Genomic DNA, 22409 nt, shown 5'->3' on the forward strand with positions numbered 1-22409 from the left:
TCACTCTCCACTTTGCTCCCAAAACTTAAGCCTCTTTGCCTTCAGGATCAATTTAAGGCACGTACTTGTTTTGGTAAAAGGTTGATTATTTTTTTTTTGTTTTGCCAGATAATATGCTTCTGCAACTAATTTATTGACGTGCCACAGAAACACAAAGGTGTTTGTGTTCTGGCTGAAGTTACACACGTCATAAAGTTTACCAGCTCATTCTAACATAAGAAGTGATTCGTTACCTTTTTTGTACAATGTGATCTATGTTGTTTTCTATTTTTCATTTTGTATGCATTAGCAGAGATAAAGTATGTGCTTTTCCTCATCTACACGCCTTTCAGAAATAGGCTGGAAGTGATCACTTGCCCTACATTTTAGTAAACCAAGACCCTCCTTAAAGTCATCTCTGTTTCTTCCTAGTGCAAACTGGGAAGCATTCTGCTGCCCCACCAGCTTTTTTAAAAATGGCAAAAGCAGCTGGATCTAATTGTCTTCTAAAGGCAATACCGTGTTTCGGATGTGTTGTGCTTTTTATGCTACCCATTTTATAGGCTTTCACTGGTTAAATTACAGTGAATATGGAGGAGCAGATTTTGCGAACCACTAGCAGATGTTCGCTGTTGCTAGTTTTATGAGTTTTGTAGAACAGCAGGAACAGACTATGTGCAAAACATTTTTTTTTGTGATTTTGCCATCTCATACTGTTCTCACAGCACTGGCTTGGTAATGATATGATAAAGCTTGGGAGGTAAGCTTTGATTGCAGACGAGCTGCTGTTGGGGCCTTCAGAAAGCCAGACCTGTAACGTGTAGTTTGTTTTCAAAAGCCTGTGGCTGAGACAGATGGGTTAGCTGAAAATATGTCATTTATAATATAATCAAATGCTTGACCTCTTATTCAGGTATTAGATGTTATGACATGGATTCTGGATGTTTAAACTGTCTCACAGTTTGGTTCATTCAGATGTAAGCTGTGATAGCTTTGTGTGAAATGCTAATTTTGAATGAAATTATCATGTTAACATGATTTATTTGAATTTTGTAACACCTTGTAGTACAGAGGAGATCACAAGACAGTCTCACATAAAAAGCAAGAGCACTAGAATGTGTGCATTTCAAACATTTTCTTCAAGTAATGCCTTATTTTAAACCCTGCCTAAGTTTTGGTGGGGAGAATGTCAATGTGGTAATTTACTGTCCTCTCTTGAGCTAACAAGTCACTTGGTTGAAATGGTTTTGTAGTCAAATACATGTTGTGGGCAGGGGAAGAAATCTTTAATATAGAATCAGCCTTGCTCTGTGGTCTGAACAGAAATGAATTGTCATGGGCACAGACAGCGTAGTGACGGAGCAAGACTGAGTTTGTGATAGCAGTAGCTTTACTTTGACTTAGTAATATATCCATCTACAGAGTCCACACCTCTTTCTTTCCTCCATCTCTATTGCCAATGGATATGTAGTTTATAGCAGTTATCTGAGCATACATGTATTAACTGTGACTGTAGGCAGAACAGCAGCTGTGATAAACTATTATTCTTAATACTGGAAAGCCAAAGCATGCTAAATGTTTGAAATACAAGAACTGAGAACGTTTGCATAATTCAGTCCTTTTGTGTCTATGCATTAAAATCTGTTGTAACACAAATGCAGACTGAAGCTAAGAATAGGACAGACCATCTTATTACAAGCATTAACTAATTCTGCAGTGCTTGATTTTGCAACCTTACGATACTATTTTGGCACAGATATTTGGATATAATTTTCCTTGAGTTTGGTGGTTGGGGTTTTTTTAGAGCAAAGGAAGGGGACAGATAAAATAAAATATAACCCCAAACCTCGTGAAAATTCTCTAGGTAAGGCAGTAATGGAGGGAGCAAGTTGTGCAGTTTCCCAGCACAGATACCTGCTGCAGTCATGGAGGGTCCTAATGCCGGCTGTAGAGGAGAATGTGGTCTGCTGCACACAGCTTCTTCTGCCCTTTCCTCCCCACTGGCTTTGTGAGAATCTGCTCCCTTTCTCTGCACAATCCAGCAAGAGGGAATAATTTGAGACAGATCCCTAAGAGAGCAAAACTGAGACAGGAACAGTTGGGAGAAGACTGTGAGTGGGAAGAAAGGAAATCAAGACAAATGGAGGAGGCAAATAGAGACTTGGATGTTAAAGTCTGAGCTGTATGGAAGTGACTGGAAAGAGGGAGACAATATTAGGTAACTTTCACAGGTGACACTACAAAAATCTATTAGTGACAAATATTACTACTTTCTCTACTACACAACCAGAAAACAAGCTTGAAAGTATAAAGTTATAAAAATCATTAGATTGTAGCTGATAAAATTTGAAAACATCTATTTCATTACCTAATTCAGCTCATGCAAGATTGCTCCTTATAATGAGGTTTCATGTACATTATGAAATCTAGTTCTAAATCGAATGAAATTAGAACCCCTGAAAAACAATTTTAGTAGTTCCATGTCTCAGAAATTCTAGGCATTACTCCACTTTAAATATTTTCTTTGCTAATTTCTTTTTTACTTCTCCTAGTTTATAGCAATTTTAATCTGTTCAATTGCTCTCTATGCAGGTTCTTAGAGTACTTTTAACTATATATATGCTATTACCATATCTGCACCAGACACTTGGAACCATGCTAATGTATGCATCTTTTAACTCTTTCAGGACATATATCTGTAGTCAAAGACTTTGATTTTAGGAAGAAATCAATAAGTTCAGTAAGAACAGGTCCAGAGATTACCGATGCTTACCATGACTTAAATTCATAGTCTGCTTTCCACTCATTTGCAAATTTTTTTCTCCCATTTCCATGGAAATCTCAATTATTTTTCAGTCTTTAAAGTGAATAAAACTGAATGCAATCCAGTTGCAATAGGAATCAGTTTAGTGATATACTTTGTTGTCCTATCATATGCACATCCTAAATAACATTGCACAAAAACTTATTATGGGTGCTTGTGCTGACTGCCCAGTATGTTCCTTCTATTACCAAATGCAGTCAGTGATGTGTCTCACTGCTCACTACTGCCTTGTGCAGTCTTTTCTTCAACTGCCAGTGACACCTGGAGCTGCTCAGCTTCTGTTTATGAAGAAGTTTTCTTCTTTTTTCATAGTACCACAACCATTCTTAGAGGGTGTGTTTGCCTCTCTCTTCACTTTTTCCTTTGCAAGGGATCTATCTCTGACTTGGGCTTGTTGCAGCAATAATGCTCTTGAATCTGCAGATTCCTTACTGTTTCCAGAAGCTGAGGTTTAAGGATGGAGAGTACAGGAAAGTTCACATTAGCATTATTTCTGCTATTCTTGTTTTGGGAAAAAAATAATATCCCATTTCCATGAGCATTTCATAAATATACTATTGTTATTGATTTGCATAACAACGCTGTACTTCTGCTTTCCCATAATGTAATCAGGAGTAAACACTGTATACATTTTACAAATAAGGGTTTCAGCAGTGCCCTTTTTTTTTTCAGCTGAGAATAGGAATTTTGTGGATGAATAATTTTTGATAGCATTTCTGTTCTCATGACATTATCCAGATGCTTGAAGAAGGACTGACTCTGTAGTGTGATGTAAGACTTACTCCCAGAGTGATGTCACCAACTTTCGTGTTTGCTTTACAGGTTGATGACCAAATGAAGTTGCTTCAGAACTGCTGGAGTGAACTCCTAATTCTAGATCACATTTACCGGCAAGTGGTACATGGGAAAGAAGGCTCCATCCTTCTGGTTACCGGGCAACAAGTGAGTATGTGGGCTCAGAGAAGTATTGATGGCTTTTTAATAATCATTTTCAAAATAGCAGGAGTTTAACTAGGTCAGAAGCACTCCTGTGTTCTCAGAGACTCTCCACAAATAATGTAGATAAAATGACTTGTGCACTCTGTTCCTAGTCTGCTGATTACAGTTAAACTTATAAAAGCAGATATAATCATAAGCACTTTGCTTTTCAAATATACTTGTATACTTCAGTGATTGAAAAATAGCAGATGAGAAGTGTTTCTCAAGAAGTTGTATTTCCTGGGGGCTAAAATGGTTTCTGACAGCAACAGCAACACTCCGAAACCTGATGCTTTAGGTCTAAGCAATTATAGCTTATTTTCCCTTCAGAATTGTGGTTTACTCAAGGAATCACTAGCAGGGTCAGAGACCCAGAGAACCTGTAGCTAATACCTCAGAAATATCTTGCTTTTAGAGAAGTATGCACATGTGCAAGAAACTGGGCAGCTGACACGCCTAATCCCAGGAAAATTTTTCAGTCCATTGGCAAATGCAGGTATTGTCTCAGGAGCTGTCTTGGGATACACACCCTGCAGTTTCTGCACAGCTTTCCAAGGGTTAATTTTCTTCAGGTGCCAGATGCATAGCTCTGCCAAAATGCAAGAGCAATAATGTGGCTAACATTAGGAAAACTGTGAGAAAACCCAAAGGAAATAGAAAGTTTTGTCTCCCTCTTACTTTCCAAAGCAAAAAGAACTTGACAGCAAAATAAGAACCTTATTCCTAAGCTTCTTATTCTGTTTTTAACAGAAAAAAATTACAGTATCAAAGAGAAACAAAGTGTGCCTGTACATTGTGTTCCCAATGCAAAATGCAAACAATGGCCCATTGGTATTTAAGTAGCTGCATACTGAATTGCCTCAATTTATACACAAATGGGAAAGAGCTCCTTTTTCTAAGATACGTCATTTGTACCTGCACATTGTGGAATCTGCTTACAACTTTAGTTATAATTTTAAAACTGTAGCCATTTCTTAACACTAAGACCAAGTGTTTATATGAATCAGAAGGAGAAATAACTGTTTGCAGTTATGATTAAAAGGGGTACAGTAGAAGGGCCAAATTATCAGCCTGTCCAACAAAAGTGTGAAAATTCAAAGTCTAGCTACGGAACTGACTCTTGCACCTTTGTGGAAAGTCACTAACCTGAGTTAAAGTTGTAGTCTCTCATTATATGAGCTAAAATTCGTTGTGTTACTCTTGATTTATATTAGTGTTATTGAGAAAAATTACTGATCCGCTTTCCATTTCATCATCTGTAAAATACAGACAATTGTACCAGCAATTATTTTATTTACCACACAGGGTGCTTGCTTATTCCTTTGTTTATAAAACTATAAGTATATTGACAGTTTTTTGTTCTTGAAAGAACTGCTAAATTAGTGTCTCATTTGCTTTGCGATTAGCTAGTTTTAAAAGGTACTGAGTACCTAAGTCCCACTCAAATCATTAGAGACATCTAAATACCCTTAAATTCTAGCCATTGTACCCATTTTCACAGTAATAATTCTTACTTAGTTAGCCACTTTTATCTTTTCTTGCAAAAAACCCAGCTGTATATGATCTCAAGGCAAAGCAGAGCATTTAACCACTGTTGCACAATAGGTAGCAGGATGCTTATTAATGTACTGCTTGCAAATCATCAGCTTGTTTTGGAAGTTGAAGACTATAATTCTGCTTGGAAACATACAACTAAGTTAAAACCCAGCTAAATTGGATTGATTGCATCCATTTTTGCCCCAGTTTTGTCAAATAAGTTTAGTACAGCCTCCTTTCAACCCAATTTTGCTTTCCTATGCCAAAGTTTGAAATTTTAAAGTTGGTACAAGCACCCTCAGAGTCTCCCATCATCTTCCGTACATCCCTCTTCACACTTAGGCTGCTTGGAGAGCAAGGGGACATAGTACGAGAACAGCAAACAAGTGCACTGCAGTCAGTCCTTCTGCTTACAGATGGACTCCTTCCCATCCCACACTGGCTAACGGCTGAAGAACGTACTCCCATATATGCACCACAGATTCTCCCTGAGAAACAGGGAGACACTAGACCTGAAGTAAATATGCAGTCTCTGGCTGTTGTTTTTGAAACTGGAATGAGTCTCAAATCTACACATAATGCCACTGGATTGTCCTGATTGCATTCAGCTCTAGTCACTGTTACTCTAGATGAAAAGCCAGATTGGAGAGTGCGCTGCACTGACTGTGCCTGCTCTCCCTGCGCTGTGTGTGGCATCTGTGCTCACAGGAAGAGCACAGCTAGAACTGCAGAAATGTCACTATTGGGCCAATACACAAGTTGTATGCAATTTGACCTTCAAAAGCATTCACTTTAAAACATCACCTATTTAAACTATTTTCATGGCTGAAAATCGTTCATTGAAGAACATCTTTTATTTAGATGGACAAAGCTGGGTGAGCTAAGCAGAAGGTTTAAAATATCTAGAATTGCCAGAGCCACAAATCTTAACATCACAGAATAATCCAATCTGGAAAGGATTTTAAGGAGCCTCTAGTCTAACCCCCTCCTCAAACTAGGTTTATCAGGGCTTTGTCAAGTCGGGCTTTGAAAACCCCTAAGGATGGAAACTGCACAACCTCCCTGCACAGGTAGCGCTGCTGTCTGACCATCTTCATGGGAAGAAAGTTTTTCCTTAGTTCCAGTCTAAATCTCTTTTTTTCCAACTTATACCCAATGCTGGTCACTTTCCTCCTCCTTGAGCCCTGCTGCAAAGCACAGAGCCTGCGAGACCTTGTTAGTAAAGGCTGAAGCAAAGGTGGCATTGACTACCTCAGCCTGATCTGTGTGTGCTGCCACTAAATCACCCGCTGAACCCAGCAGCAGTCTCACGTTTTCCTTGTTCATCCCCTAACTAGCAATTTGATAACCCTTGCAAGTCTAAATTCTAGTTGAACACTGGCTTTTTAAACATCATCCCTACATGCCTAGACAGTGCTTCTAAATTACTTATTCTGAGCCGTTCCTGGCTTCAGCCACTGTACGCTACCTTTTTTGCACGGTAACTCAGTTGTGAGTTACTTGTTTAGCCAAGCTGATCCAATACAACTGCTTCTTTCTCTAAGTGTCAAGATGGACCATCTTGGCAGCACCAACTCAGTGTTGTCATTCTAAGATACAGTGCCAGTTCAAATCTATTTATGAAAGGACAATTATGACTCTATTTCCTCCATATTAACTGTAAAATAATTCTGCAAAGCCATGCTTCTAGACCCGGGCATTATGAGTTTTTGCTATTGCACTGAATGCTGTGTACTTTCTGGTTGTTGCCCTGATCCTTTCAGTTCCTTCAGTAGAGAAAGGGAAATAACCATGGACACCATCTCATAAAAATTAATTGATTATGGTGTGGAAAGCACTCTGACACTTCTGATGAAAAGTGCTGTAGATGTTTTTTATTTACTGCTACCAGCAAAGCACTATGAGCAAAATTACAGTCAATCATCTGGCTTTCAAAGATATTAACTTTAAACTGAGGACCTGAGCTAGGTAGTCTACTTTGTTACCTGAGAGATCATGATTATTGTCACAAGTTAGCCAATTTAAGACCTCAGAAGCCTCACTCCTTGCTTTCCTTAATATATCCCTCCATAAAAGCTACTCAAACACAGTCCTTTTTACAATCACAATCAAGGGGGAAGCTGTAAGGGCGGAATTTATCACCACTTAATTAGAACATACCTGCTTTCTCTGGTTCAGCTGCACCATCTCTGTTCTTCAGACACAAAAGCCAAACTTCATCCAGCTCCCCACGGCCACACCACTGTCAGTTCTATACAAGGTATCTAAAATGGGCTAGTAGTTAGAAGAACACTTGATAATTTTCAAACACATTGGCTCAAACCCCATTACCTTAGGGCATTCTTATCACATTTCCATACATCTGCATTTCCCTCAAGCCACTGGCTTATGAGTGTTACCTAGTGTGAATCCACTGTGTTCCCACTTTGATGGGCAAAAAGTGCAGTCAGCAATAAAGTAGTAAGCATTGGCCCTTGCACAGAAAAAAGACAGTGTTTTATTTTATTTTGTTATTTATTTGGTTGGAGTTTCATAAATGAAGCTCTTTTGTGTGCCTGTGTTTCAAGAAAGCACTTTTTTCAGATCATTACAATTCCTCAGCAGTTCCTCAGAAACAAGTTCCTCCCTATGCTGCACACTTCATTTTCTGCACTAAGTACTGCCCCTCAGCAGTAGCAATTACCATTTCAAAAAGAAATAAAGTAGCACAAATGCATTTTACAACTCTCCAAATTTCATAATAGAAAACAGCTAAGGAGTGATTTGCAATGTGGTGGTTAATTGTAAATCATTGCCAATATGCTCTCTGCACACTGACTTTCATAGGCTTGCCATGTAGCATATAATTTTAACAGACCATTTCTAATTATAGAACTTTAATTCTTCCAACTTGAGCACTTTCCTTTTGTATCTTCTGCATCAGCAATATACTGTTAGCTTCCAAGGTGCAGCACACACAGGTAGATACTAAAGTTCTGTATGGAATATTTCACGTTCCTGCATTTTCATGCAGCAGTCACGCAACACATGAACCGCAGGCTCGGCTGCCCAGACACGAGCTGCTCATCTTGTTCATACCTACACTCTACTCATTGTTGCCAAGTCTTCTACTAACCCAATGTATTTGCTAAGGCTGTTGGAGAATCTGTCTATGGAACAGACTTGCAAGCCCAAGGAAAGATCACCTTGCCCCTGAAAAGGTTCTCAAGAGGCAGCTGAACTATCAGACTGTGGGCTACAGATGACTGTATCACAAAGAAAGATCACCCTATGTAAAAGAGTGTTAGAGGAAGGAGTGTCTCTGAAGGAGAAGAGAAAGGAGCTGGCAAAAAAAGTAGATAAGGAAACAGGCTTTTTTGTACATCCTAAGAAACAACTAAAAATGCATACACTAGTCATAGGGTATAGAAAGATAATGGATACCTGATTTGAAAGCTATTACTTCTTATGTTCCTGAAATAGGCTTTTTTTAAATTTTTTTTGTTTTCCATTAGATTTGTGATTGCAATCAGTGACACTTCATAGTTGCAGTTGGCAAAAGAGAGGTATTTGCATTTGGGGGCCAAATCTAGAAGTCCTTACATAGGCAAACACACACAGGATTTGACTCAAGGTGGATATAAGCGAGGTCAATCATTATTCTGCTGTTCAGTGTAGTATTTGTTCTCTTGTATCCAAGCTTACACAGTTCCTCACTCTAGTGGTTTCTGCCTAAAGGTAAAGAAAACAAGGTTTTACTAGTCGTTAAAACCGCTTCCCTCCTTATGAAGATATTACACTAGCTGTGTTTTGGGGCTGAACTAGATGTTCTCAGTTAAACTAGGTAAAACACATCAACAGTCAGTTATAATCATGCATGTGCCCATTTCAGATTTGCCCAAATATTCATTAAACATTTTGAGCCTTCCAAATAGTTATGGGTACACCTGTGAACAAACTGATCCCAGTTTACATTTGCTTTGCTATGTTGCCATGAAACCATCATAGCACTATGGTTTTAAGTCTAAAATTCCAGTTCCAGTAAAAAGTCACGGAGAGGGCACCCAACATGAATCCTTGCATGCCAGAGCTGTTCCATTTCCCATATGCTAACTCTGTTGTGTTCATAGGAAACACATTTCTTTTGTGTTTTGTACACATTGCTCCCATAAAGAGAACAAAAGCTATTCGCCTGGAGTCTGGCAGCACTTCTTCAAGGCTGCTAGTCCTCCATGCAAGTCGCATAATAGTGAACTAATTTCTCCATATAAATTCATGTAAAGTCCCATTTTTGATTTTAAGCTTGCCCAACACGAGAGAGAAGTTGTTCAGAGATCCAACTCAAAGAAGAAAGCACCACATCAGCCTATCCCAGCTGCCTATTGGAGTGGTGATACTGATGGGATTCAAAGGGAACACATCCAGTCTTCCATTGATGAGAAAGGATTTAAAATAATAGAGTAGAAATTTGTGTAAAATAAGAGTGTAATAAATGGAAATGAACTTACATGATTAAAAGCTCCTGAAGAAACAGTCCGAGTTAGCACAGCCCTTGTGATGTTACCTAAGCATTCACAAAAATATTCCAGTGATGGTCTGCCTTCCAATGAATGTTATGGACATTCAAACTCAGCAGTGATTCTGTGTCATCACATCTCTATATAAAAACCACAAAGTGCATTGCAACGCTTTGGTAAAGAAATGGATTCTATTGTACTCTAGGTGAGCTATGTTCTACACATTGCTTTAACATCTTCATACTAATAATTTGAAGAACCCAATAGTCACCATTACTAGAGTGGAAAATTTAATGATATTGATTAAAATAGCTGTCTCCATGAAACTTAACAATACTTTTATCATTATGTGTTTTATCACGTAAATATATCTACAATTAATGACTCTGTATATGATCAACTACAGGGCATAGAATTTTTCCAGTCTTGATATACTAGTGTTTCTGAAACTAAGTTAGACAAAGTCAATGCAGTACTTTGGAGTGTTAGTATTTGCATATTATAGCTAATTAGCAAGCACAATAACATCATCCTAAGGGAAAGGTCCACTAGCAACTTAATTCATTATCTTCTATTATTGTGTATCATGTTAAAATGACAAGCATCTTAGGCTGTGTAAGTCATCATAATTTTAATTAATATATCCAGACCTGATATAGGCATGTCTGCTGGTTTTGTCCATGTTGAGTCCTCCTAAATTTTTGTACGTAGGTGCCTCTAGAAAGCACTTTTCCATGTTCATTTGCTTAGTAACATAACATAAATACTGCTTTAAATGTTTTTAATGAAAGGATTATATGAAAAGCTCAAAATGAGTTTAATAACCATTGACACTGAAATACATGTTTCAGGAAACAGTGGAAGAGTAAATATAGTTGTGATAGTAAATGAATTTGCTTGCTATATACTGTGCTGAACGCATCCTTCTGAGAGACAGTCTCACCCACCCACACAGCCATACGTTGTTGGAGCCAACTCGCAGGCTCTCAGCAGGGTCAGGACTCCAAAACCCAGGGCAGGGCACCGTGGGCCACTCGCCTGGCTTTCAGTGCAGCTGGTGGCCGAGGAGGGAGCGGTGGGGGAGCAGCCCCCCATCAGCAGCAGCGCCAGCGGGGCTGGCCGGGCTGCAGGGAGCAGAGCAGGGGGAGCGGGACAGTCCCTCTGCCGCACCCGGGCACCCGCTGCCTCCTTTGCCTTTGTGCCCCAGACACAGTGGTCTTAGTTACTAAACTAAATATGAAATCAATCTTTCACTAACATGAACCACCATAGCCTGCTTGAACCTCTGTCCATTACCCAGGTACTGCATACACCCACGGAAGGGGCTTTATTCCTTTATTCCTAACTTGTGCAGTTCCTGTTCTGGCTGAAGGGAATGGCATTCAGTGACAGACAGTACCTGGTAACAGCCATTGGCAAGTCAAATCACTCTAATCCTATATTTTGGAGGCTGTTCCAAGCTTGCTGAAGCATTGAAAAGGGATGGTACAGTTCCACACAACATTTCCACGTGCCATAGGACCCCACTATCATATCTCAGAAATCAAACAAAATTTGTTTTTAGAAGAAGGAAAGAACCTTATTCCACCATTGAACGTTAGGCTCTGTTTTGTGAGCATAAAGAGTTGATACCAGAGGCCACCACCTGACTCCACCAGAAAGCTTCTGTCTGAGCCCAGTGAAACCAAGGAATTGGCTTCAAGAATCATTCATTACCATGATAAATCATTTGCAAAACAAAAAGCACAAGTGCTCCCTGCATTTCTGGCCTTCAGCCTCAGCATTTATTTAGCCCAGGGTGTAGTTTCATGTTGTAAAAAAGGTTTGTCTTTTGTTCTGCCTCAAACAATATCTCACTGTGTTAAATGAGACCTTCATGTGAGAAAAAACCTGCAGAATTAGTCACTTCCATCTCTCTTACCTCTCTGTTTATCAGCTGAGAAATTATGCAATAGCAGAATATCTAAATGTTGCTGAAATCCAAGTACTTTACTATAATATATTGTTTTAATGTTCATAAACATTCAACGCTGACCTAGCTTGCTTTCACTGATATTATAGGGATTTGGACTTTTAAATCACTCTCAACTGTATCAAGAAAACAATTTAGAAAAAATGCCCAGTATTGCCATGTCTTTCTGCAGGCCCTTAAGTTGTGGCCTTTTTACTAATACGATCAGCTTTTCCGTTCCTTTTCCTTTGCTGCTAGTGCCTCTGTACCACCCTGCCCTCTTCCAGAGCCCGCACACTCACCCGCCCAGCCCTTGCCTCTGCCTGGCAGGGAGCAGGGAAGGCCAGCAGCAAACCAGGTGGCAACTGTAAGAGGCAGCCTTGAGAAATGCTGCACAGAGAGGTGTGACAAGGATGCTGTCTGTCTAAGGGACTTATGCCCATTTGTTCCACTTGCTGGAAGTTCCCTCCTAGCAAATCCTTCCTCTCCAAACCAAGCCAAAGGTCCTCCTCTTTCTGCCCAATACTCACGATCAGAAGATATCCACAAGATATGCCAGATTTACCTGAAGAAACTTGATGTTTCTCACTTCCAGAAACATATCCCAATTTCCAGATTATAGCCTTACTTATTTCACACTCTCTGCAGACTGGAGATCTGACCCCAGATTTCCCGTGCCTTAGTCACTCCAGCCACTGGCCTGCTACCAGTTCCCACCTTTGGTATTTTTGATGCCTTAGGTAGATGAAAGCCACATAGCCCATAAATCTAAAAGGAGCTATAGCACGAGCTGGATGCCCAGTCAGTTACCACAGTCATGACTTGGGTACTTCTGGCCGTGCCTAGAGGCAGTTCAGCAACCAAAGGGCTAGTGGAAGATGGAGCTCTGAGGACTTTAAGCACAAAGTTAGGTGGCAATAGAGCAGAGGTTCTAAGTACCTAATTTTTGATTTAGGCACTTCAGTTACCAAATGCTACACTACAGTACAGCCTGCAATTTGCAAACCCAGTTAAGCCTCTACCCTTACTTCTTCATCATTACTATATTCATGATGCAAGATAGCACTGTGTACTGGTACATGAGGAATTCACACCTGCATTTGTCTGTGCGGCTGTAACTTTATGCCCAACATTTTACTTCTGCGTTAGATAATGCAGAAGCTTCACCAAAGCTTCCGTTTTCAAAAATGCCAGTAAACATACCATCATCAACGTCAAAATCAACTGTGAAATGTAATACTATTAATTGGGAAGCAAAAACGATTTATTTTAGTTGTGGATTTGATTTTTACCAAATGGAATTAATGGTACAATATAAAGTAAATGCTGCTGTATGTAGGTAAGCATTTTGCTCAAGGTCCGGGCTGTTTTAGTCTGTTTTTTAAAAGCATTTTTATTCATAAATTGGAAGGTAAAAGAATTAATACATCTTTTGGTATCAATTTCTGCATGCAGGACCAAGCAAGCAGGACAGCATACTCTTTAATGTGACCACTTTTTCAGAATAGACATTAACAGAGGCTTTTTCATGCACAGTTGATTTTGTATAAACTGATTGACACCTTGGGGGGTCGTCTTTCCACTGACTCATAATTTTGCTCACTCTTGAAAAAAGCCTTCTGCACACCCAGTATTCTCTAGTTAAACCTGAAAATTCAACTCATCATATTTACACAATAAAAAAAAATCCATTCTGCGTTGTTTTTAATTGCAAATCCTACTCAAGGGACCAATTCTCCTGCTTAGGAGGCAGCCCTGTGCCTTCTACTAGAGAACCAACTGCAGTCAATTATGGTAATGAAATGTCAATAAATATAAAAATTTAATACAGCCTGCTCTTGGTGAGTGGCAGATGAGGACTTGCCTCCCAGACAAATTTGCTGGTGCTGCAAATATTAAATGCACCTGAAAGAGTAGCAGGTTGCCTGAGAGCTCTCCAGTAGAGGGATGGTGGGAAATCCAGGCATCTACTGGGTTTTTCCATTATGGCATAATCGCTGCACTAAGGCCACTGATATTCTTGACATCCAGACATCTTAACTTCTTATTATGAAGTGAATAGCATATTTCCCCACAAACTGGAATCTCAGTGAGGGATTTTGAGCTTTTTCCCCCCTTAGCAATTACAAAAGGGAAATTAAGTTGTGAAAGTTGGTATTTATATGTGACCAGTTTCTCAATATGAAGTAGTGGAATCATGTCATTACATTAAGCTGCTCTTTGAGTAAAAAGTATTTGAGGTATGTCACTTCATATTTTCCTATTACTTATATAAGTATATATACACTTACATATAAAGAAATATGTATAAGTGTTCATATAGAAAGAGACAAAAATAACAGATGAACTAGAAAGTAATTTATGAAAGATGGTTTGTCTGGGGTTCCCAAAGACAAGATCCTAGTTTTGTCACAGACATCTTTGGCCCTGAGTAAGCGATTTAATGGCACTACTTCAGGTTTCCCAGGTGTAAAAGAGAGCAATAAATCCTACCTCACAGGATACTTAAGCATAATCCATTGACTTAATTGAAACATAAGCACAACTTTGCAGAGTTGCAGCAGTATTATTCTTAACATCCATATAAAAAGTATAACTTCATTTTTCTTGTACAGTTGCCTTCAATCAATGTCTTGGGAACACTAAGAGTACATATAGATAAAATGTCTTATTAAAAGTAGTAACCTATTGATTATATTAAGGTCATCTATAGGAGAAGTTACTTCTAGTTCCTTTCAGTCATCTCTCTGTCTTTCCTGGCTGAAATTTTGTCAGATTTAAAGAATTTCGGGTTATTTTCTTGCTTTACTGCTGTTTATACTTGAGCAAAATAAATTCAATAATTTTAAAATAAATAAATAAAAAATATTTCAAAATACATGTTTCTTAACAGCTTTTTAAAAAATAGTTTTTAAGGGATTGATGCCTGGAAAAACAAAATTTTGCAGTATTGCTCTATTTTCTGTGGTGATACCTGGCAGTTCTTCATTAACTACTCTATTATGGGAGACCTTAAAGCTGGGATTAGAGCACCGATACCTTTAACCAAATCATTAACCCAAAGCGCTCACTTACCATTGCGCTCAGTCTTAGTTTAGAGCCAGACTTCACTTACATCTACTTACACGAAATACGGGTAGCAATTTCCCTGCTGTTATGAAAGCTCCTAAAAGAAAAAGGTGCTGGTAATATTAGAGCAACCAGGCAAGAAAAGATTTTTAGATTATCTTTTTTCAAATGTGTCAATAACCCATTTAGGTCTCAGCCAGTCGACCCAGAGCCGGTCAACATGGGAGCAAGCACCACAGAGGGCCATTTTCACAGGACAGTGGTGCTTGTAAGTAATACGTGACACACTCAGATGTGAACAGGGTGAGCTGGAGGTATCTCACCTGAAGCAGTTCCACCCTGCTCCATGTGTCTGTCTCTGTGCTGGAGCTGCCCCATCTCGCCGCCCTCAGCCCGGCCCCAGCCTCTGCCCTTCACCTCGGCATGGCGGCGTTCCTGCAGGCTGCGGCACCCGAGCACCTTTAATGGTGTGCATCTTCAGAGTGGCAGAGCACGGCCCTCTGCGTGGAAACATCCCATCAATGGGCCTGGCGTTAGGCAGAAAAACGTTTCAGTGTGCAAGCAGTGGGGAGGTTGCCCAAGAGTCAAGGATTTCCCAGGGGTGTGTCAGCTATGAAAGGCTTTAAGTATACTTTGCTTGTGAATATTACTTTTCTTTTTTTTTTACTATGATGTATTAATTCTGTTGGATTTCTATATACAAGTGTCATTTTGGAAAGCTCATAGACAGGTCAGCCTCCCCCGAGAATGAATGGGTAGCATGACAAGGGCAGCAGACCCCAGAGCAGTCTCACTTCTTTCTGTGCTCCAGAGAAAGTAGTTTTGTGCCCTGGAGTTGCTGCTGGGGACCGTGCAAGTGCAGCTGCCCTGCCTCGTGCACCTGCCCGCTCCTCCGGCACTCGCAGGGGAGGACTCACCAGAACAAGCCCGTTGGAACCAATTCCAACAAATCCCAGGATTTTGTGTAGCTAAGGAGAACAGAAACTGCCCACACAATACCTCTGTTTCCTGTGGGAACACACCGACATTTCTGGGCTTGAATAGATGTTTCTGGCCAAGTTACGGACACTGGACCATTTCCCATGAATACCTTTATGTCCCTCTGGACTAACACACCCCGCATAGGTGCAAAGCTCATTTCATTAGTCTTTCTTCACAGGATCATACAAATACAATGAGAACAAGGGACACCAAATGAGCAACACAAACTGTTACGAGGACAGCTACCGGTGTCATAAGCAGTTGTCATATATAAAGCTTCTAAAAAATGCTAATACAGACAAGCCAGCATTCATACTGATGTGACATACCATTAAAATATATAGTTCAATAATATATTCAATATATGCCATTGTTTTAAAATAGGTTTATAATTAAAACCATCTTGACTTGATAACATCATTAAATTGAGAGCGATTCTTTTATCCAGCAGTAACCCAGTTGTATGTGATTGCTTGAAACATCCTAAAGTGGTTCTGTGGGTGTGACAACCAGACAAATACAATTCTCTTTTACAGGTGGATTATTCCATAATAGCATCCCAAGCTGGAGCCACCCTCAACAATCTTATGAGCCACGCACAAGAACTAGTAGCAAAGCTTCGTTCCCTGCAGTTTGATCTACGAGAATTTGTATGTCTCAAATTCCTGGTGCTGTTTAGTTTAGGTAGGTACACTCTACTCTTCATACCTTATTTAATAGTGTTATTATCTTTTTCTAAAAACATTGAAATTATTTTGCTTTTCTTAATGTTTTTCTGAAAAACATGATATTGAAATATATTTAATGAGGTTCAAAGTAATCTGAGGACTATTTTACAATTATCACTTGCACGAAAATTATGTATAAGGATTAGAAGTGAGTTTCTATAGAAATTACTCCTAAAACCTGTGGAATTTAATAGAGTGTTACAAGCTTTCTATATTTCTGTATGCGGCTTCTGAATATTCCAGAACAAGGATAAAATTATTTTAAAAATTCTAGAGAACAGTGGAAAATACAGATTGCCATGTTTTTCTATGATATTGAATATAGTTACAGAAAGCAGATGGGGTGGGGATACGGTTGAAATATCCCTCTTTTTCAAAGGCATCTGTGGTAAGTATAAACAATCTTCTTTGCATATGATGGCTGTCACATCGTAATTCATAAATCAGGAATGTATCTCATAGTTTTTAAAAAGTGAAAGGAGCTCTTAAAGTGCAAAATAATGATAATAGCTTTATGACAGATCTGGCTAGGAAATAACCTTTGAATGGAAGATTGTTTTGTACTAGTGGAGAGGACATAGAATGGGAAAGATACCTATGCAAGACAAATTAGTTAAACCAGTGCCCTCCAATGAATCAGTCAAGAAAAATCACTGGTGCCACGAATAAAAAAAGGCTTAGGGAAATGGATTCCTATTGACTTCATAGGAACAGATTTTTCAGGTTTGCACTTTGTTGACTTAATAAAGCTGGTCTAAATAAACTTTGGCCAAGTGAATTTTTATTTACTGGCAGACGGTTGAAAGGAGAGACTTAAAAACATAAATAAGGTCAGATCAAGCCATATCTCCACAACCAAACCTCACAGTTTATTCAAAATATATTTTTGTCTATAAAGAGAGTGAACTGTTAAGCCAAGCACAACAAAGAAATAGCAGCAGAGGTGACAATTAGTAATGTTTTTCTGTGGTTTTCAGTTTAAAAAAAAATTCTGTAAGGGCATAAAATTCTACAAATAAATTATTATAATACAATAGCAATTAGACTAAAAGGAATAGTTTTGGCTACACTGTAAAGCATTAGGTACTGTCTTAAATATCTCCTTCCATATGGCCTTCATATAATTTGATCCTGCTTTGGAAAATTTTAGATTAAGGTCTCTAAATACAGGGAGCATAAAAGATCAATACTTCAGAGGTGTAGGACATGGAATATGTTGGGGAAAAAGTAATTACTTCAAATATTAGAATGATGCCAACAGAATCGAGTGTTATGAAGTTTGTACATTCAGAATCCTAGGAAGAGATGATGTGTTTACCTGGTAACTATTAACATTGTCTATTCAGGACTTCGTCACTTTCCATGTCTTAGATTCAGAGAATAAAAAGGAAGCCATCTGTTGCAGAAATTATGTTTTATGAATTAATCTAATGAATAACAAGAATTCAGATTTCCTAATTCCTAATAAGTAGGTTTTTCAGTCATTAGTGGCACAGAAACGTCTAAAGAGCCTGTAGCTTTCCTCTGATTAAATATTTAGAGAATTCATCTCAGTTCAGTGGTATTTTAAATTAGCTGAATAAGCGAAGTGCATTTGGAAAATTTTCACATTTAGGTGGCCTTTTTGTTTGATCATGTTCATCACCTCTTCAGGTACTTTGCATCGATTCAGAAATCAGTCTTACATCTTTAGCTCTTCTAATTCTGCCAGGTAGCATGCTCAACTTCTGAAGCAGTTGGGCAGAAATACCTTGGAAGCTTGTACCGAGCCAAGTTATCTATTTTTTTTCTCATTTGTGCTACTATAATAAGAGTTAATTCTGCTGCTAATAGGAGCCTTGTAGCCATATCACTTGCATATAAAAGGAAGCCAAGAAACATTCGACACCTTAGAAAACCTTTGAAAGCGATTAGTTCATTATTTAGCGTACTGCATAATTCAATTTGCTAGTAGTCAAAGCTAGATGTTACTCTGCAAAGAGTAAAACGTAAAGATGTTACCACTTGACCCACAGGACTGAGGCAAATATTTAATGAAGAATGATGACAAAACTGAAATGAAAAACATAGGTACCCTTTCCAGCTATGTACTTCAGTTTATACGCAAAAGTATGAATGAATTGTCTGGTTGAAGTTAATAAGATGCCTAAAAGTGAGTCAGGTTTTTGAAGACACTGAAGTGCCTAACAGCACTGGTAAGTATTCAGCAGAGCTGTCAAAACGAGCTGAGCATCAAATTCTACATAAATATCTGGGAGCAATTATTGCACCTGAGTATCTAGGTGCATTTGACACATAACTACATCTCTGAGGCATCTCAACAGAAAACTGGTCTTAATGCCAAAAATCCATCACTTAATCCAAAAAAATATTTCAAAAACCTCAGCTGGTTCTTGTTGAAAGTCTGGTCCTGTAATGTTTAATGGAATAAAAAGCGCTTCAAGACATTCCAGCCTTTTTACATTTCTAAGGATATTCACACACACACCACAGTGTTAACCAAAGCAATGAAACCTTATGCTGTTATTCTTTAGTATAGCGCTTGGTTGGAAAATATGTCTAATATAAAGCCTCTCAAAGACAACATGAAGTCAATAATCCACAGAATTAATTTATGGAGAAGAAGTTGTTTGTTTTTTATAACCATACAGATACAAGTCTGCCTTGTAAAACTGTTTGTTATTCATGGCTGTACTGTATTGTCTGTCTCTTCACAAGACAGCAATCTCCTTCAGGGCAAAAAACTTTGTCTCCGCCTTTTTTCCTAACATTTCAGAAGCGGTTATCTTAGTAAACTAACAGTAAAATAATGTTCAAAACCCAAAGTACTTACAATAATTTCTCAAAACACAACTAAATCATATCAGTATTGCTTGCTAGATAGATTTTTAAACGAGAGAGGCAATTGTTCGTTATCTACTCGTCAAAGATTCCAAAGGGTTTGTACAGGAAAATGCTTTTGATTGATGGTAGCATTAAAGAAGATGCTGTTGAAGTTTAGACAGATGCATATTTATTGTAGCCTTTGTGGCTTGTGGTGCACAACTCTTCCTGCAGTCAAACGATATATACCCACTCCGGGGAGTAACACACCCAGGCACAGGAGCCCGTCCCTTTCTTCAGTGGGCCATCTGGTCTGTGCCCACCTGACCAACACTGCCAAGTATATAATGATACAGTGACTCAGCAGTTATTCAATAAGCCAGACTAGTTTGGTAATCTCTTTAGTTTAGTTATATACAGTATGAATATATATGTAGAGTTAGGTAACTCCTCCAGTTATAAAAAGTGCCTACAGCTAGGTATGTCTTACCTCTCTGTCCATAGAAGTCTCCTTTCTTGTCCATAGATCGTCACACTTCAGTGATTGTCTGTCTTTCTACTCTCAGTGGTTCCTCATGCCATCCTTCAGCCCAATCACTGCCAATATCTGGAGAGGAGCAAGTCTATCATAACCTGGACTACCAGTTCAGCTGAATCAGTCCTTCAGGTCCTGTGATCCCACAGGGTAAAAAGTCAAAGAACAAATCATTTCATCATGCCATTATCATCTCGTGCATGGTTCAGACTCGGCTGTATTTTAGATTAACAAGAACCCTGACTCATAAGGACATTAAACCACCAGCAGAGACCCCAGCCTTCATAGCTTCACTGCACCATCAGTGGTCAGTCAATTACTCTGCCAAGACATAGGAAGTTTGGACTAAATTTAAATCCCATCACATTACTCTGATCCATTTACATGATCCACAGATCTACTACGCTAGTCCATCAGAGTTCCCTTAAAGAATTACAATCTTTCTCTCAGTTGGTCCTCTGTGGCAATTCCCTCACAGCGTACCTCCTCGCTACATAAACAAACATAAGTTGCTTTCTTCTATCACTGCACACCAGAACAGCATTACACAAATCAGCCAGTCTAATTGATAACGGTGATCACAGTAAAGCAAATAGAAGCAGGTCTTGTGATCAGAATCGCCCTCCGCAGTTTTGGTTGTGTAGCCTGGTGTAACAGCTAAGCCATCTTCTAGTCACTTCATCTCTGATGGACATGTCTGAATTCTGTACCAACATCTGTCTTTTCTGCAAACGATACACTAGATGCTGATTGAATGTTTTATTTGAAGATGAGATGGACTTCTGAAGCCAAAGCATTTTATTGCAAAGGAGCAATCTATCTACCAACATGATTTATTTGAAAGAAATCTTTTGTTTAGGTGGCCTAGAAATAGCAATTTCTGCTATCAATCTCCATTTCAATTATCTTGGCTATTACCTTGCTTTGAAGTAAATCAGGATGCCAGTTCTGATAGCAATTATCCTTACCAACCTTTCTTGCACTGAGGTTTACATCATATTTGCAAACCCAAAAACATGCCTGTTTTGTGGGGGCATCATTCCTGTGTTTTCACTTACAGAGGTGTTCTCCCCATAATTCCAATGAAGGGAGTAAAGGAAATCAACATACCAAACCACAATTTAATTCAGGTATATCTGCCATTTTTTTCTGCACAAGCTGAAGATATACAGTTAAAAAAATCAATAGCTCAAGAGATATACAAATCTGGATTTTCTTGACAACTTAGTTGCATTTGACAGGTTTCTTTCAAGCAAAAAGAACCAAGACAGAGCCATGACAACTCAGCAATTATAATCACACAGTTGATGGAAAGCTAATGCCGAGGCACATGTTGCAAAACTGGGAAAGAAGAAAGAAATCTTTGACAGACCTGAGTGTTAAACCTACTGTTAACCGTACTTCTGCAGGTTTTGTCATTATGAACTCCCATCTGAGAAAGATGCTGATCGCATAAAATTTGTTTATCAAATTTACCACTAAATGAGAATAAATATATCTGGTTTTCCAAAGCTAGCCAAATTGAGGATAGTGAAATTTCTTTACCCTAATACCAAAGTAATAATACACCTAATTTTTCCATAGCATATAACCAGTATAGCCCACAGTACACTTTATTGAATGTAGGCCTAAAAATAAATACAAATTATTTCTTTGTCTTTAATAATTGTTGGTTTGAATCAAGATACACTACAAATAGAAAAAAAAAATATGTCAATTTATCAGCCTTTTGAATTTTCATTACCAAATTAATTTGGAAACTCTCTTCTTTCTTTGTCATAAATCAGAATTAGAAATGGAAAAAAAAACAAAAACAAACCAACCAAAAACCAAACCACCACACGTGTGCTGTTGACTTCTCTTATTCTGGGGCTGAAACAGATTAGTGTGCTCCACTGGGGTGAAATTTTGGCTTCACTAAAGCAAAAGAGAACTTCACACTGTTTTTACTGAAGCCAGAATTTGTCTCACTGTTTCTTTTATTTGCTTCCTATCACAGAATAACCTTCAGATCAATTTTTCAGCAATTGAATTTGCTCAATGACTAAATTTAAATGCTGTTTGAAGATCCAAATGAGTGCCTTACGTGGGATACTTTCTATCATCTTCTGACTCAACAGATCTCTTCATTTTACCATCTGGTAGCTTTACAGAGTGGTCACTTAACTTGAAATCAGCCATTGTTTTCTCTTTACCAAAACTTCCCATTTGTCCTGCTAGTTTTTATTATCTGAACTCCGAAGGATGATTTGTCAAACCTCCCATCAGAGCAGTTTGTAAAGTGAAATGCCAATAGGAAGAAAGTTAGACATCATTTGACCCATGTCCAGGCACTCGTCTGCCTGTGGAGCTAAATGCTAGACTAGGCAGCAGCTGACTGGTACTGCTCCCTTATCACTGTCAGGACACAGATAAATGCACTTCATTTAAGAAATGAAGGCTTTATCAATGGACAAATAATTGCAGAGCCACTATTGATCTTACATCTCACTTAACATGAGACAAGAGG

At 38.7% G+C, this 22409-nt stretch overlaps 1 protein-coding gene across 4 annotated transcripts in view; it reads left to right on the top strand.

Annotated features, from left to right (window-relative positions):
• NR5A2 (nuclear receptor subfamily 5 group A member 2) overlaps nt 1–22409 on the top strand; it is a 94744-nt gene that overhangs the window by 49871 nt on the left and 22464 nt on the right. For all 4 annotated transcript variants that reach the window (XM_014943593.1, XM_014943596.1, XM_014943595.1 and 1 more), the window contains 2 exons: nt 3626–3745; nt 16351–16498. In XM_014943593.1, the coding sequence (XP_014799079.1) occupies nt 3626–3745; nt 16351–16498 (268 nt within the window). The remainder of the gene's footprint in view (nt 1–3625; nt 3746–16350; nt 16499–22409) is intronic.

Source organism: Calidris pugnax, unplaced genomic scaffold (assembly GCF_001431845.1).
Source record: "Calidris pugnax isolate Ruff unplaced genomic scaffold, ASM143184v1 scaffold63, whole genome shotgun sequence".
NCBI classification, from domain to species: Eukaryota; Metazoa; Chordata; class Aves; order Charadriiformes; family Scolopacidae; genus Calidris; species Calidris pugnax.